Consider the following 15,913-nt stretch of genomic DNA (forward strand, 5'->3'; position numbering starts at 1 on the left):
ACAGTGGCCTTGTTACCTGCCTATGCCCAAGCCCCTAGGCACCCCGCCCCCATTCCTGGAGCTGCCCAGCAGACTAGAGAAGAGGAGGAGGGGCAGAGGGGTCCTGGGGTCTCAGCTGATTGTGGGAGGGGTGAGGAGGAGCCAGGGCAGAAACAGTCTCTCCAGCCCTGGGAGATTTCTGGTTTGCAACCCAAAGCTGCACTATCAGTAGTCAGGGTGCGGTGGGGTAGCCCCTCCAGTCCTACAGACCAGCCAGGCCCCTGCCCTGCAGCTGGGGTGGGATTGTCTGTGAGCAGTGTGCTGAGGGTCTTGGCTACTCCTCTGCTGGTGGTCTGATGCCCAAAGCTACGTGAACCATGTGGCCAGCTGTGCCCACACTGGCTTGACCCCTGGCCTGGACACTCCCCACTGGGCCAGTGTGCAGGTGCTCTCTTGGGGGACAGAGCTCACAGCTGGGCCTGAAGAGGGTCCATGCAAACAAGGGAGGAAAGGCCATAACCAAATGGGCCTGTGCAGATGGGTCAGCACCAGCCATGTGGGGGTGGGGGTGGCCCCGAGAGGCCAGGCAGTTCTCACTCAGTCTCTGCGTGGCTCTGGGCCTGTGTCCTATTGGCCTGGGTCTGGGAGAGCCTTACTGACACCCCAGGTTCTGGGGGTGGAGAACAGCAGGACCCATGCAGCCACAAAAGCAGGGGGTGGTTGGTCTCAGCCTAGCTAGGGCCGTCAGATGCTCACAGGGAGGTGAAACCTGGCCCGTGCCGCCTCCTTGCAAGGGAAGGCCCCCGAGGAACACACTCACACAAGCACACGCACGCACACAAAGCCCACTGTTCTCCTAGGCCAGTCCCTTGTGATCACCACCTTTGGCCCTGGCCCCTGCATGTGCGGGGCGAGCTAGACCCTGGGGCTGGATGCACTGCCCGAGGACCCGGCCCATGTGCATCTTATTTCCATCCAGGCCGCTGAGCAGCCCTCAGTCTCCACCAGCCACAGCTGGGGCAGGTCTCTCCCCGTGCCCTACATGGTGTGGCCTCAGAACTGCCCTCCCGACCCAGCCCCTCCCCACCGCCGGCCTCCATCTGGGGTGAACCTTGTGCCTGAGGCAGTCACTGCCCTTCCAGCCAGACAGTGGGGCCTCAACCCCCTTGGGATCAAGGGACACCCCCATGTTCTTCCCCTAGGTGCACCCCAATATCCCTTCCTGGAACGCTAACTCTGGATCCATAAACGTAATTTATTTATGTTGGAAAAATATCACACATATTAGTTTCCAAGTGACCGAGTGCACCTGAAAGCTTGCACATACGCACATCTGTTGCATGGTGGACACTGTCCCTGTGGCGCCCCAGGGCCTGGGGTCCACTACAAAGAGCCAGTAGAAGAGGCCAGGCCCCCAAGCGCTGGATGGCAGCCGGGCTGGGCGTGGCCATCTGACAGCCTGTGAGCTGGGCAGTGGGGTCCAGCCCCCTCCCTATGCCATGCCCTACCTGGGTCTCCTGAGCACCCTGGGGACATGGGCAGCAGGAGCAGGGGAGAAGGATTGGGGCATCTCTCTGGGTACTGAGGAAGAAGAAACCAGGCTTGGCCCAGTGGAGCTCTGATCTGAGGGGACAGCCTGCTATGTCCATCAGGGAGCTATGCCAGGCAGGGGCACCAAAGGAGACTGTCCTGAGGGCAGGGCAGGACTTCCCAGGACCTTCTGTGGGAAGCCTTGTCTTGGGGTTTCAGCACCTGGCTGTCACTGCCAAAGATGCGTGAGTCCCTGACCTGCTCAGCATGCAGAGGCTAGCAGGGGGTAAGGAGCAGGGAGAAAGCCCGCAGTGCCCAGACCACTGCTCCAGGATTCTCTCCCTGCCCTGGGGACCATCAGCCTGGGTAAGGAGAGGACCAAGGCACCTGGGCAGGTGCCATTCTGTGGGCCTAAGCTGGGCAGATTAGTGGGCGGGGAGGATGGAGTCTCTGTGACCTCACCCCATTGCTCAGATTTGACTCGCAGGTGGGTGGTGGGGGGCACCTCCTGGGCTTTTGCACACACATGGATCCTGCCCCAGGCCTGACTGCACACACAAGGTTGAGAAGCATCTCCTCCTGTACTGAGCCAGGTGGCCTGAGCGGGGGCTAGCTGCCACCTTTCCTGCTGCAGTCTGGGGCTCCTGGCAAGCTCACCTTGCAGGGGCAATGGTGGATCTTCCATCCTTAGGGTACCCAAAAAGATGTGTCATGGGACTCATGGGCCCTGGCTGCCCGAGCCCAGCCCTGCAGCAGGGGAAGCCCACCCGGCCTGAGCCCCCCACCACTAGGGCAGGTCCAGCAGGGAGTGCTTAGCATAGAGCTTCTGGGAGACATCGTAGACATGCTCGATGAAGGGCAGGGCCTCGCCCAGCATCTCCACGGCCTGCTCAGGAGACCCCACATTCATGGTCTCTAGAAAGACCTTGCGGGTGGGCAGAGTGCAGAAGGCCAGGGTGACGGCCCGGCGCACAATCCAGGGGTGGTAGGCGGCTAGCGAGGCATTGTAGGAGTCGGTGCAGAGCACGGCGGTGCGCGCGTCCTCGGGGCTGGTGCGCAGGCTCTCCAGGAATAGCTGCAGCCAGCGCAGGGCACGATGCAAGCGAAGCACCGTCCGGCAGCCTGAGTCAGGGTGGCGGGAGCGGCGCTCCAGGTCCACCAGCTGGTTGCTCACCTCGTAGGCCACCATGGACTGCAGGCTGCTGTAGTGCTCACGCTGTGGGCTGCTCTGCAGGCGCTCCATGATCTGCAGTTTCGTGACCACATCCTTGGAGATGAAAGAGAAGATGGTGCCCAGGCTGTTCAGAAACCTGTGTGAGGAGGAGGAGCCTGAGTTCCTGCCTAGGCCCCAGGCAGCCGGCCTGGGGGTGCACTGCCCCGAGCCTCATGGGACACAGGTCGACGGCCGGCAGGGGCAGGAAGTCTGGGTGAGAACAGCTAGCCTGCTCGCCCCCCCGTGCCCAAAGTGCGTAGGAGCCTGGTGCTTACAGTGCCAGGAGGGACCCTGGTCAGGAAAGCCCCCAAGCACGCACCTAACCAGACCCTTCCAGCTGGCGATGTAATGGTCCAGTAGCACCTCTTCCCTCTCGTTGAGACACTGCTTGAAACTGACCAGGACGACCTTCAGATTGAAATCTGTCTCTAAATCATCCATTTTTCGATGTGAACTGAAACAGACAAGAGTTGGGCTGATGGGATGCTGTCCTGTGGATCAGCTTACTCTGTGGCTCACTTTATCAGGAGCAGGGGACGAATAATTGGAAATAAATAGCTGGGATCCTACTGCTGACCACTGAAAGCCCATGATAATGTACCACCCCTCAAACTGAATTCCCTCCTAGGAGACCACCTCCTCCCCAGAAGCCGCTGGCTCTGCTCCAGGCCAAGCTGCACACTCTCAGGCACACCAACCTGACCTTGCCAAGCCTTGTACCTGGGTCACACACCCACAGACTTTGGCATGGACCTTCCTCGTCATTCGGGCCACTGATGTGGGTCAGTCCCTGATCCCTGTCTCTGAGCGACCCCTCTGGCTTTGTCAGACCACTCTGCTGTGTCCCACTTGCAGCAGGCATCTCTGCTGATTCTTTCTTGCTTATTTGTTTTTTGTTTCTGTCGCCACAGTCTGTGTCTGCTTTTGCTGGCTGGAGAAATATTTACTGAGCCTCTCCCTCCTAAGAGCCAGGCACTGCTCCAAGCACTCGACGAGTGAGTGGCATCAACAGCCCTGCCCTCCCTGACAGGGTGACATCCTAGTGGGGGTGGGGGTGGAGTGTCAAAAAATAAAAGATAAAATGAGGCAAAACACTTTTTTTAATCTTTTGGAACCATGGTCCGGGTGGAAGTTATGTTATATCCTGATACAAAATCCTCTGAAAAAAAAAAAAAAAGAAAACAAACAAAAAAAAGACAAAGTTCTGACATAGTAGGTAAGGAGGAATAAACGCTGTGGAAAATAGGGGTAGGGGCACGCCGAGAGGGTGGGAAACGTGGCAGGGCAGGCTGGCCCCTCCCTGCTCACCGCTGCATCCCCAAAGCCAGAGCAGAGACTGTGGGGTGGATCTTTGCTGGATGGACACATGGATGGACAGACGGGCGACACCAATCTTTTCACTCCTGCTGCTGACGCTGTACAATCCCGCACACAAGGGTGGCTGGGCCAAAGGTGTTGCCACACTCAGAAGACCCCCACAAGGCCCTCCCCCAGCCCCAGGGATTCTGCTCGCATTCACAGTCACTCCACAGACACGCAAGCGCCGTGCCTCGAGTGGGGGCGGCCAGACGCCACTGCCCCTGCCTCCCCGGGTTCCCCAGGGGCCTCAGCCTGTCACCCAGGGCTGGCACCGTGGGGCTGCCTCTCACTTCGTGACCAGGAGGAACTCTCGCCCCACGGGGCCGGGGCTTCCTGCGCCCCTTGGTGCCGGGCGCCCGGCGGGAGAGGGCGGCCAGCTACGCTGAGCCGGCGGGGCAGGGGACCCGGGTCCTCGAGAGGTCTGCCTCCCCTCGGCGGACGGGCTGCTCGGCGTCCCGCCTCGGCTGCTCACGTCTGGGTGCCGAGCCCGCAGGCCGGGCCCACCGCGGGGCGGCCCCAGGCGGAGCCCCCAGGCTCGCTTACCCGTCCTCGGGTGGGACGGCCGCGCCTGCGCCTCCGGAAGAGTCGCCCCAAGCCCTCGCTCGCTCCGGCCGCGTCTGCGCTGACCGAGGCCTCTGCGCCTCTGGGCCGCCTGCTCGGACCGGGCTGGCAGCCTGCGGGGGTGGCCGGGGGTCCGGAAGGGCGGGTGCAGGCCGGGAGGGCCCCGCCCCACCGCCCTGAGTGGCTGCCGGCCGCCCAATCAGGAGGCCCGACGCGCCGGGCCGCGTTTCCGGCGAGCGGGCCGGAAGCTGGCGCCCTCAGGGTCGCGCCTGCGCAGTGCGTCGCCGAGCGTCGCGGGGGTCCGCGGCTCTCCTGCGGACGGGTCGCGGCGGCTCGGGGAGCGTGACCGGGACGATGCCCGAGATCAGAGTCACCCCCTTGGGTGAGTCGGCCCCTCCGGGGCGCCCGTGGGAGGAGCGGGCGGGCCCGGCCGAGCGTTCGCTGCGCCCCGTCCGGGAGCGCGGTGGCTGTGCGCGGGGACTTCTCCCGCTCCCGGCGCTGCTCGAGCCGGGCCACCCGCAGTCAGCCCTCAGCTCGGCCTGGACCCACCTGATGTCTGCGGCGTGGGAGATAGCGTTGCTTTCTGCAAAGCAACATAAATGCACACTTCTGAAGGCCTCAGTGGCACAGAACAGCGCAGGGGAGGAAAGAATCACTCGAAATCCAGGGCCCCGGGAACGACTGGGGTTGTCGTTTTGGTGGCCAACCCTCTGGGGCGTCTCTGGGCTTTCCTCGTACACACGTGTCTCCGGCCGCCCCGGAACCTGCTTCCTTCACTGCCCGTCCCCTGGTGTGAGCGCCTCCTGGAATGAGCCCGCCCAGCCCCTGGTGTGGACACTGAGCTGTTGACAGCCTGAGGGAACACTCCTGGCCTGCCAGCTGATAGTCCACACCCTGTACCACCAATCCAAGCTGTTCGCACGGGGTCACCTCTGCTGTCCCCTGCCCAGGGCTGCTCTCCAGGGGCCTCTGCGGGCTCTTCCTTCAGGCCTACCCCACTCTTCCGGCCCGATCCCTTTCCCGCCTGTTCTGCCCACTTTCTCCAAGCACAGGCCTTTGCACGGCTCTGCTCCCGTCCTAGCAGTCCCTCACTGCCCTGCTCAGAGGCTGTCTTCTAGAGAAGGGCTTTCCTGTCATGGTTCTGCAAGTTTATGAACACCCTCTTCCTCCCCTCCCTTGCTTTTCTCCATCACGGTCCTCTCCATCTGATACACCCAGGATGTCATATTTACTTAGTTGTCATCTGTCTCCGTGCCCTAGCATGGGAGCTCCACGTGGACGAGGATGTCTCCTTTGTTTTCTCCTAAGTCTGTTGCCCTCCAGCATGCTCAAAGCTGTCCCCACATCACTGCCCAGTTCAGGCAACTGTCTGCTCCCTGGAATTGCTGTGGGTCCTGCTGGGAGGCAGGACTGCCAGCACCTAAGAGCTGGGCTTTGGAATCTGAAAAAACGAACTTGATACCATGCTTAGTGACCTTAGGTCCTCTCCTGTGAAACGGGCGGCCTCTGAGCCTGGCACAGCCTTGGGGCTGGAGGCGCAGCAGGAATACAGCTGAGAGCCTGCCCTCAGGGAGCCCATGTTCTGGTGGGAGCAGGAACAGGCCTGTCAGAACCTGAAATCCCTGCCAGTGGCTGGGCTGCCTGAGGTGGGCAGGCTCTGGGCCATGGCCCTGCCACCCTTGTGTGTGTGGTGGCAGAGAGAGGCATGTATTCATGCCTTCCAGATTCAAGGTGGAAACCAGGCCATTTGTTGTCTTCAGACCTCTGCTGAGACACAGGCTATACAGAGGCTGTGTCCCTTTCCTTGTGGGTCCCAGACCCCAGAGGAGGTAACACAAGGTCACATGGGGGGGCCTGGCCAAGGTCTCTGGCAGGAGCAGCTGGGTGGGACTGCTTGCTGGTCAGGACTGGAGAAGAACTCAGGTTAGGGTCTGAGTTGGGGGATGCCTCAAGCTGCCCGGCAGTGTGAGGCCTGTGTTGCCCATGTGTGGGTTGGAGCATCTATGCCGTGGCCTCAGGCGGGCATTCTATTTCCCTGTGGTTGGGCTGAGGCCACATGGGTGTTCCTTTGTAGTGGCACCACCAGGAGGTGCCTAATGCCAGAACTTGGGCACCCAGACCTCTGTGCGTGCTTAGGGACAGGTCCTGGGGAGGAGGCCTCATTGGTTTGCGGTGAGTCCCTGCAGAGCAATAGCTTGCTTCTGCTGGGTGTTGGGGACCACAATGCAGTGCCCATTTCTCAGTCAGCAGATCACTGAGACCTTGAGAGTGCAGGGGAAGGAGGGGTGGAGGGCATGTAGGCCCTGGGCCTTCACCCTGGGCTTGGCGACCTGTGCCTCATCCCCTCCCAGTGCATTTCCCTCCCCCATGAGTGGAGGTGGTCATGCTTCCCCCCTGCACATCTGTCCACACAGTAGCCCGAGGGTCCAGTTTTCTCACCCTACCAAGGGCTCTGAAGAGCTTGTGAGGCAGCAGGGTGGGGGTGGGGGAGAAGGGGACTTGGCAATGCCTCTCACCTGCCCTCTCCTTCGAGTAGGGGCTGGTCAGGATGTGGGCCGCAGCTGCATCCTGGTTTCCATCGCAGGCAAGAATGTCATGCTGGACTGCGGGATGCACATGGGCTTCAACGACGACGTGAGTCCTGGGGTGGATGGCCCAGAGGGTAGGCACTGCCACCCAGGTTGATCCTCATAGCCATCACAGCAGGCCCCCAGGCCTTGCACAGAGACAGAAGGCCCAGTGGGAGGTGGTAGGCATGGCTGGACAGTTGCACCCTGTGTGAGCTGGGGGTGGGTGGGCCTGGGGCCATTGTCCTCCTGGCTGGTCCCACCATCAGTCACCTGACAGGGCTGGACAAGAGTTGGGCCCTGGCCCCTGCAAGGTTCTATAGGCTGTGAGGCCCTGGGCTCAGCTTTCGGCTCAGATACCTGTTGGTGGAGTCAGCCTAATCTCAGGCAGCTGCTTGGCCCCTTCTGGGAGGCTGTGAGCAGTCAGTGGTCCTGGTGCCTCCTGCTGGGGTGGGGGTGCCAAGCCTGGCCTTGAGTCTGTGCTCTGACACCTCCTGGGGGCTGCTCCCTGGGGTGCCAGCTGCTCCCGCTGTTGCCTGAAGACCCAGAGGCAGCTTACTGCACTCTGATCTGATCCTCTCTCCTGGCTTTTCCACAGAGGCGCTTCCCCGACTTTTCCTACATCACCCAGAATGGCCGGCTGACCGACTTCCTGGACTGCGTGATCATCAGGTGGGTGCCAGGGGCAGGGGGGTGTGACGGTCCTTCCTCATTCCCTGCCCATGGAGGCTGTGGGGTATCACCCACTGGGCCACATGGTCTGCCCCAGGCTGCCTGTGTGGCCCACCTCTCAGGGTGGCAGGCAGCACCTTGGAGCCAGGGCACCTGATGCCGAGCGTACCTGTTGGCTGTGTTCCCAAGCACCATGGACGAGAGCCTGGCTGGCGCCCCTGGAAGATGAGGCCATGCCAGGGAAGCCAGGCCCATAGGGGAAGGCCACTCCACCAGTGCAAAGATGGTGTGTTTCACCCACCGAGCCCAGTGCCACTTCTCAGGCACCCTCCATCCCGGCCTCTCAACAACATTCGTCAACGGTGACTGTGCCCTCCTGCTGGTCTTTGGTCTTAACTAGGCTTCCAGGTCCCAAAATCAGCAGTTCTTCACCTTGAAGGTCACACACACCCTGGTCTTTGCTTGTCCCTCCTCCCCCGACCTCTAGCCCTGACCCTCCCAGCCTTGTCCTCTCTGGGGCCTTCACTGTCTCAGGAGCTTTTGGCTCTGCTGTCTGCCGGTGATGCCAGATGTCAGAGTTGCTGTCCCTGGCCCAGACCTCTAGATTCCTGGTTGAACCACCTGCCTGTCACCTCCCCAGCCTGACAGAGCTGAGCAGAGCTCCTGCCTCCGCTCTGGAAGAGAATGCCACCTGCCACCTGCGTCTTTTCTTCCCTCTTGTCTCACTCTCACATTTCATGCAAATAGTCTGCAGACACTTTCAGGGTCCAGTCCCTCTCGTGAACCCTGACGTTACACCTGGTCTGGGAGCTTGTCTGGATGACTCCTGCTGATGCCCCATCCGTCCCTCTAACACCCAGGGGGTCTGCTAGGCCTGAAGGAGCCCCATCTTGGGAAGCAGCATCCTCAGTTGCTCTGGCTCCTTTTCAGAGGCAGGTTTGCAGCCTGCCTGCTGCCGGCAGCCCTGCCATGCCCTCTGCCCTCCACGCCCTTGGGCCTTTCCCTGGTGCCATCCTGCCTCCTTCCTACCTCGGGTCATGTGCCGCCCTCGCAGGAGGTCGTGCTGACCACCTGCCAGAGACGGGGCTCTCCTCCCCCACACTTGAGTACCCTGCGCTGCCATATAGTCATCCCCAGTGTGTCACCGCCCAAGACATGTTTTAACTGTTGCTTATTGCTCAGCTAGATGTTCAAACTAAGTTCCAGGAAGGTAGTGATTTTTGTGTTTTGCTCATTCCTGACTCTAGTACTCTGGACAGTATCTGACGCATAGTAGGCACTTAAGGAATGAGCCGCAGGCTCAGAGCTGGTGTGGAGTGGCCGGTGGAGGGGCAGTCCCAGGCTGACCTGTGCCACGTCCCCCCAGCCACTTCCACCTGGACCACTGTGGGGCGCTTCCCTACTTCAGCGAGATGGTGGGCTATGATGGGCCCATCTACATGACTCACCCCACCCAGGCCATCTGCCCCATCCTGCTGGAAGACTACCGCAAGATTGCCGTGGACAAGAAGGGCGAGGCCAACTTCTTCACCTCACAGATGATCAAGGACTGCATGAAGAAGGTGGTGGCCGTGCACCTGCACCAGACAGTCCAGGTCAGGGTCCCTGGGTGCCGCAGCCAGTGGTCATCCGCACATTCCTCCCCTTGGCCTGCTGTGCAGTTTCTGGAAGGCCCTGGGGCCTTGGGCTCAGTCAACTCGCCTCTCTCCTGTCCAGCACATGGGGCCACCCAGAGGCAGCAGTGGGCGAGTACATGGAGTCCCAGCCCAAACTTGGCATTGAGCTTGAGGGAGTGTACATGGTGTGTGTCCACACACATATGTGCATGGGCATGCATGCACGCCTGTACACATGTTCACGGGTCCTCTGTGCCCGAGCAGCATTGAAGAGGCTGTGGGACAGGCACACTTGTGCCGTTCCAGCATGCCAAGGGCTTGGGGCACACTCGGTGCTATAGGCGCACTGGAGCTCCTGGCGTGTTGCTAGGTAGGGAGGCAGGATGGGCAAGCCCTGAGGGCTGCCTGGTAGTAGGCTGTGATAACTAGTAGTAGGTCGTGTGCAGGTCAGGGAGGAATCAAAGGATTTTAAGCAGACAGGTGACCAATCAGATTTGGCAAATTGTCTCAGAAAGATTGTGAATTTGTTTCTCATTAGAGTCTCTGGGTTTTGCTTAATGTATTTTTTTTTTTTTTCCTTTTTGTCTTTTTTTACTGACCGGTAATGGGATCGCAACCCTTGGTGTCACGCCCGTACCGGGGACTGGCAACGGGATCGCAACCCTCGTTGTTGCGCCCGCACCGCGCTCAGCCAGTGAGCGGGAACCGGTCTCCACATGGGATCCGAACCCTCAGCGGGAGCGCCGCTGCACTCCCAAGCGGCACACTCTCCAGTGCGCCACTGGGCCGGCCCTTGCTTAATGTATTTTGAAACTATGTTATTAAGTGCCTATGTGTTTTGGACTATTTTATCCTTCCAATTGAGCCTTTTGTCAGTGTGAAGTGCACTCGTTTATCTTCAACAGTGCTTTTTGCCTTAAGTTCTACTTTTCTGGCGGGCCGAGCCTGTGGTGCACTCGGGAGGGTGCGGTGCTGGGAGCGCAGTGATGCTCCCGCCGCAGGTTCGGATCCTATGTGGGAATGGCCGGTGCGCTCACTGGCTGAGCGCGGTGCAGGCGACTCCACAGCAAGGGTTGCGATCCCCTTACCAGTCACGAAAAGACAAAAAAAAAAAAAGTTCTACTTTTCTGGTAATGTGGCCACATCACCACCCGCTTTTATTGAGTGTTCCCATGGTATATTCTGTTCTTTTTACTTCCAGCCTTTCTGTGTCAACATCTTAAACTGGCTGTTTGGAGTAGCATGTAGTCTCCGTGTGCATGTTTTGCTGCTTTCCACCTCCCATGAGAGTTCTGGGTTTGGCTGCACCTATCCCTGCTTATATTCCATTTGTCGTGCCTGCTGTGCTTTTTTCTTTCCTTTACTGTCTTTCTTGGATTTTCTTTTTTTTTTTTTCTTTTCTAAAAGATGACCGGTAAGGGGATCCCAACCCTTGACTTGGTGTTGTCAGCACCACGCTCTCCCAAGTGAGCGAACCAGCCATCCCTGTATAGGGATCTGAACCCGTGGCCTTGGTGTCACCAGCACCGCACTCTCCCAAGTGAGCCACGGGAAGCCCTTGTTTTCTAAAATTCTATTTCTGTTTATTTACTTAGTGCTTATGTACTCTTTTACAATTCTTTTGGCGGTATAGATTACAAAATGTGTCCATGACAACAAAAATCTAAGTTACTTTGATCTTTTGCCTTTTTTCTGGACAATGCAAGTGTCTGAGAACATTTTAAGTCCATTTACCCCTTGCCTGGCTTATAGCCCATTGTTTCCATGTATTTTAATTCCCTCACTATATTTTAAACCCAGAAATATATCATTTCTTTTTTTTTGTTTTGCTTTTTTTTGTGGCTGCAAACCCTAGACCCTGGTGTTATCGGCACCATGCTCTAAACTGCTGAGCTAACTGGCCAGCCCACGATGTCATTTCTTTCTCTCTTTTTTTTTTGTTAAAGATGACCGGTAAGGGGATCTTAACCCTTGACCTGGTGTTGTCAGCACCACGCTCTCCCAAGTGAGCTATATGGCCATCCCTATGTAGGGATCCGAACCTGCAGCCCTGGTATTATCAGCACCACAGTCTCCCAAGTGAGCCAAGGGCCGGCCCTACCATGATGTCATTTCTGATGCTTAGTAAAGTCGGTATTTGTTCAGTTTTATCTGTATTTTTACCCCTTTTGTTGTGCTTTTCTACTTCCTGCAATTCTCACCTTTTACTTGGAAGAATTTACCTGCTGCCTAATGAACAGCAGTGTGGATCTGCTGGTGATGAGTTTTCTCAGTTTTTCTCTGCAAATGGATTTAATTTACCTTGTTTCTTGAAGGGTTTTTTTTTCATTAGGTATAGAGCTCCAGGTTGACAGTATGTTGTCTCCATACTTTGAATCTATCATTCTGTCTGCTAGTTTGAAGAGACTCTTTTTGCTTGGGTTGCTTGTAGAGCTGTATCCTTTTCCTTGGTTTTTGGTGGTTGTGCCATGATGGACCTACATGCCGTTTTCCTATCCAGCCTGTTGAGAGTTTGAGGCTTCCTGGATCTGTGGTTTGATGTCTTTCACCAGGTTTCTTGCAGTATGGCCTCTGCCCCATCTTGCTCTCCTCTCTTCCCGGGGCTCTAAATACCTGAAGGTTAGGCCTTCTCAAACCAGACCCTCCACAGTCCTGTCTTTCTGTGCTTCATTCTGGATATTCCTTCCTATGTATTTTAGTTCATTAATTCTTTTTTGGTTACACATAATCTGTTGTTAAATTCACCCATTGAATTGTTAATTTAGGTTATTATAGTTCCGGTGTGAGAATTTTCACTTTTTTAGTTTTATCTTTTTCTGGTGTCTGGCCAGTACAGGCATCTGAACCCATGACCTTGGTGTTATGAGGTTGCACTCTAACCAGCTGAGCCAACTGGCCAGCCCAGCCTCCAGTTTTTTAACAGTTTCTAGTTTCTTGCCAACATTCTTCTTCCTGTCTTTTCTCTCTTTGAATATACCCTCACAGTCCTTTTGAAGTCCATGTCTGACAACTCCATTTCCAGGAGCCGTTGACTCAATAGTCTGCTGTTTCTCTTGTTTTTGGTCCTTGTTGCCACATCTCGTGCTTCTGATTGAGCACTGGATGGTGGACGCCTCTGCCGTGACCCCCTGCCCGGCACAGCCCCCAGGCCTGAGTTCAGCCCTCTCCTCTGCAGGTGGATGATGAACTGGAGATTAAGGCCTACTACGCAGGCCACGTGCTGGGGGCAGCCATGTTCCAGATTAAAGTGGGCTCAGAGTCTGTGGTCTACACGGTCAGTGGAAGCATGTGGGGATCGGCAGGGGCTGCCAGGGCTGGTGAGGTACCCTCCTCACCACTGCCTTCTTTGCCAGGGTGATTATAACATGACCCCGGACCGGCACTTGGGGTAAGTAGAGTAATGGGTTTATTACACGTGCACCTGAGTGGTCAGCACCTCAGTGTCCCCATGGGTCCTCCTGTACAGTGTGGACAGTCCCTGCCTTCTGAGGGGCGAGGTTCAGGCTGGAGCCTCTGTTCCTCCTGTCTCCTCCCAAGTGTGCTGCCCATGACAGTTGAGTGTCTGGCCTGTGCAGAGGAGCCAGGCTGCCAGCCAGAGTGGTCCAGGAAGGGCTGAGGATGGGATTCCCAGCCATGCAGCCGTGGGGACAGTCTGCCATGGGCCACACCCACCTCTGTTCCAGAGCTGCCTGGATCGATAAGTGCCGCCCCAACCTACTCATCACAGAGTCCACATACGCCACGACCATCCGTGACTCCAAGCGCTGCCGGGAGCGGGACTTCCTGAAGAAAGTCCATGAGACTGTGGAGCGTGGCGGGAAGGTAGTCCGTCACAGGCAGGGGCTCTGAGATGTGTGCCACCTGACCACGCTTTGCAGGTCATTCTGGCAGGTTCAGCTGCCCTGGCATGTGGTCAGGGTCTTGGGGTAGAGGGTGTTTTCTCTGTTTTCTGGGCACGGAGGGAGAGGAGTTTGCTTGGCGTTAGGAAGAAAAACTCCTGTAAGACCCTTCACTGGGGCGATTATCTGTTCCTCGCGTCTCGGATCCCAATGAAGAGCCAGCCAGAGCATCTGCTGTAGACCCTTCTTTCTGTAGATCATGGCTGGGACAGAACAGGGGGAGGAATGGGAGAGAGCTGGGGCCCACACGGGGCCTGAAGCTCTTGGGAGTGCCTGGCATGTGTCTCAGCTTCTCCCTGAAGTTGGCCACAGCTGGGGGACAGCACGGCCAGAGGCCCACCTGAGCCCACTCACCTGCCCTGCAGGTGCTGATCCCCGTGTTTGCGCTGGGTCGTGCACAGGAGCTCTGCATCCTGCTGGAGACCTTCTGGTAGGTGCAGCCAGGATGCTCTCCCAGGAACGCTGCCCCAAGTGGGTGGAGGAGGGTGGGGCAGACTGCACAGAGAGCAGGCCACTTATACCCAGCTTAGGTCTGGCCTGCAGGGGCCTCGGGCTGGCTCCAGGCAAGGCAGGGCTACACAAGCTGAGGCAGCACTGAAAGCCCCTGGGTGCAGCAGGGCACTCCATGGTCAGGGTGCTGAGGGCATCTCAGCCTGCTCAGAGAGGAGGGGGCATGTGCTGTGGGGCCCCTTGCCTGAAGCTGCAGGCCTGGAACATCATGTCCACACTGTCGTCTGCTGGTTGTGGTTGGGGTCCCCGGTCCCCCACTGAACCCTCCTCTCACATGCTCTGTAGTTTATAGAAGGACGCAGGCTGAGGGCACAAGCCCCCCTCGCCGTGGTCTTGGGTGGGAGTCAGTGGGGAGTTTGGTTCCTCCACTCGATGCTCAGCCTAGGCCATGGCTATGTAGCCATACAGATGAGGGCATGGGGAGTGACAGGGCCCAGGCCTGTCCTGCAGCGTTCTCTATTGTGGCCGCTGTGCTGACTGGGCTGGCGGGTCCACAGGGAGCGCATGAACCTGAAGGTCCCCATCTACTTCTCCACGGGCCTGACGGAGAAGGCCAACCACTACTACAAGCTCTTCATCACCTGGACCAACCAGAAGATTCGGAAGACCTTTGTGCAGAGGAACATGTTCGAGTTCAAGCACATCAAGGCCTTCGACCGGGCGTTTGCAGACAACCCCGGCCCCATGGTGAGGCCCTGGCTGGGCACGGGTGGCTGTGCAGGCCACGTGCACTCAGTGGTGGTCGGAGGCTGGAGCTGGGCGGGGCAGGGCGTGTGCTGCCCCGTTCACCACTCCCCATGTATGTCCCACAGGTCGTGTTTGCCACGCCAGGGATGCTGCACGCTGGCCAGTCCCTGCAGATCTTCCGGAAGTGGGCAGGAAATGAGAAGAACATGGTGAGGCGTCTGGGCCAAAGGCTGGCTCCGGAAGAGCCTATGAGGTTGGGCAGAGTTGGGGGAGCAGGGGCTTGCCCACAACCTCAGGAGAGCTGGAGGCCAGAGGGGTTCCTTCCACCCACCCTGCCCCTCAGCTGCCCATTGGCCCGGCCCCACACTAGCCTGGGGGCAGTGCTGCTGCCAGGGGAATCCCAGGGTCTGACCCATGCAGCCCAGACTCCTGTGTGATTCAGCTTCATTATATCAAGCAGGAAGGCCTCCAGCCTTCTCAGCAGCTGCCATAGTGGTGGGCTCCCAGCCCAGCCTTGGACAGCCTTGTGCTGAAACCTGGGCCCTCCAGGGTCTGCAGCAAGACTTGCAAGCAGGGGAGGGCTGCCAGCAGGGTGGATGTGGCCCCCTCCGAGTGTTCAGGAAGGGGGGTGTCTCAGGAGGAAGCCCCTGATGTGCCAGAGCTGGAGGTTTGTATGGCAGCAGGACAGCTGCAAGATCCATCCCCATCCCTGCAGGTCATCATGCCTGGCTACTGCGTGCAGGGCACTGTGGGCCACAAGATCCTCAGTGGGCAGCGCAAGCTGGAGATGGAGGGGCGGCAGGTGGTGAGTTCCGACGCCCACCCACCGGGCAGGGCAGGGCAGGGCAGCCAGGCCCCTCCTGGTGGTGACCGTGTCTGTGCCCTGTGACACTGCAGCTGGAAGTCAAGATGCAGGTGGAGTACATGTCATTCAGTGCCCATGCCGATGCCAAGGGCATCATGCAGCTGGTGGGCCAGGCGGAGCCAGAGAGTGTGCTGCTGGTGCATGGCGAGGCCAAGAAGATGGAGTTCCTGAAGCAGAAGATCGAGCAGGAATTCCGTAGGCAGCTGGGTGGGGTGGGTTCAGGGGCTGCTGCAAAGCGGATGCTAGGCAGGGTCCACCCTCGGGGTCAGCACAGGCAGGGCTGGCCTGGAGTGAGGCTGTCTCTGACCTTGAATCTAGGGGTCAACTGCTACATGCCGGCCAACGGCGAGACAGTGACACTGCCCACGAGTCCTAGCATCCCCGTGGGCATCTCACTGGGGCTGCTGAAGCAGGAGATGGCACAGGGTATGTGGGGCGGGGGGGGGGGGGCACCA

At 58.5% G+C, this 15,913-nt stretch overlaps 2 protein-coding genes across 6 annotated transcripts in view; one reads left to right on the forward strand and one right to left on the reverse strand.

Moving 5' to 3' along the window:
• Nucleotides 1-1,214: 1,214 nt before the first annotated feature.
• CPTP (ceramide-1-phosphate transfer protein) lies at nucleotides 1,215-4,685 on the reverse strand. Its single transcript, XM_008578144.1, has 3 exons — nucleotides 4,625-4,685; nucleotides 3,042-3,176; nucleotides 1,215-2,819 (listed from the first exon to the last, which is right to left on the reverse strand). Exons 2-3 carry the CDS (start codon nucleotides 3,161-3,163, stop codon nucleotides 2,297-2,299), a joined length of 645 nt encoding a protein of 214 aa, XP_008576366.1. The 5' UTR covers nucleotides 3,164-3,176; nucleotides 4,625-4,685; the 3' UTR covers nucleotides 1,215-2,296.
• A 246-nt stretch (nucleotides 4,686-4,931) lies between these two features.
• The window catches only part of CPSF3L (cleavage and polyadenylation specific factor 3-like), a 12,438-nt gene continuing 1,456 nt past the window's right edge, over nucleotides 4,932-15,913 (forward strand). For 2 of the 5 annotated variants that reach the window (XM_008578151.1, XM_008578152.1), the window contains exons 1-13: nucleotides 4,932-5,024; nucleotides 7,179-7,276; nucleotides 7,808-7,881; nucleotides 9,248-9,476; nucleotides 12,673-12,771; nucleotides 12,851-12,885; nucleotides 13,181-13,319; nucleotides 13,762-13,826; nucleotides 14,404-14,593; nucleotides 14,719-14,802; nucleotides 15,309-15,398; nucleotides 15,491-15,653; nucleotides 15,777-15,884. In XM_008578151.1, coding sequence (XP_008576373.1) covers nucleotides 4,997-5,024; nucleotides 7,179-7,276; nucleotides 7,808-7,881; nucleotides 9,248-9,476; nucleotides 12,673-12,771; nucleotides 12,851-12,885; nucleotides 13,181-13,319; nucleotides 13,762-13,826; nucleotides 14,404-14,593; nucleotides 14,719-14,802; nucleotides 15,309-15,398; nucleotides 15,491-15,653; nucleotides 15,777-15,884 — 1,402 coding nt within the window. In that variant the 5' untranslated portion in view covers nucleotides 4,932-4,996. Of the gene's footprint in view, nucleotides 5,025-6,951; nucleotides 7,277-7,807; nucleotides 7,882-9,247; nucleotides 9,477-12,672; nucleotides 12,772-12,850; nucleotides 12,886-13,180; nucleotides 13,320-13,761; nucleotides 13,827-14,403; nucleotides 14,594-14,718; nucleotides 14,803-15,308; nucleotides 15,399-15,490; nucleotides 15,654-15,776; nucleotides 15,885-15,913 lie in introns of those variants that run through there. The other 3 variants (XM_008578153.1, XM_008578149.1, XM_008578150.1) reach the window with 3 other exon arrangements.

This window comes from Galeopterus variegatus, unplaced genomic scaffold, assembly GCF_000696425.1.
Source record: "Galeopterus variegatus unplaced genomic scaffold, G_variegatus-3.0.2 Scaffold1637, whole genome shotgun sequence".
NCBI classification, from domain to species: Eukaryota; Metazoa; Chordata; class Mammalia; order Dermoptera; family Cynocephalidae; genus Galeopterus; species Galeopterus variegatus.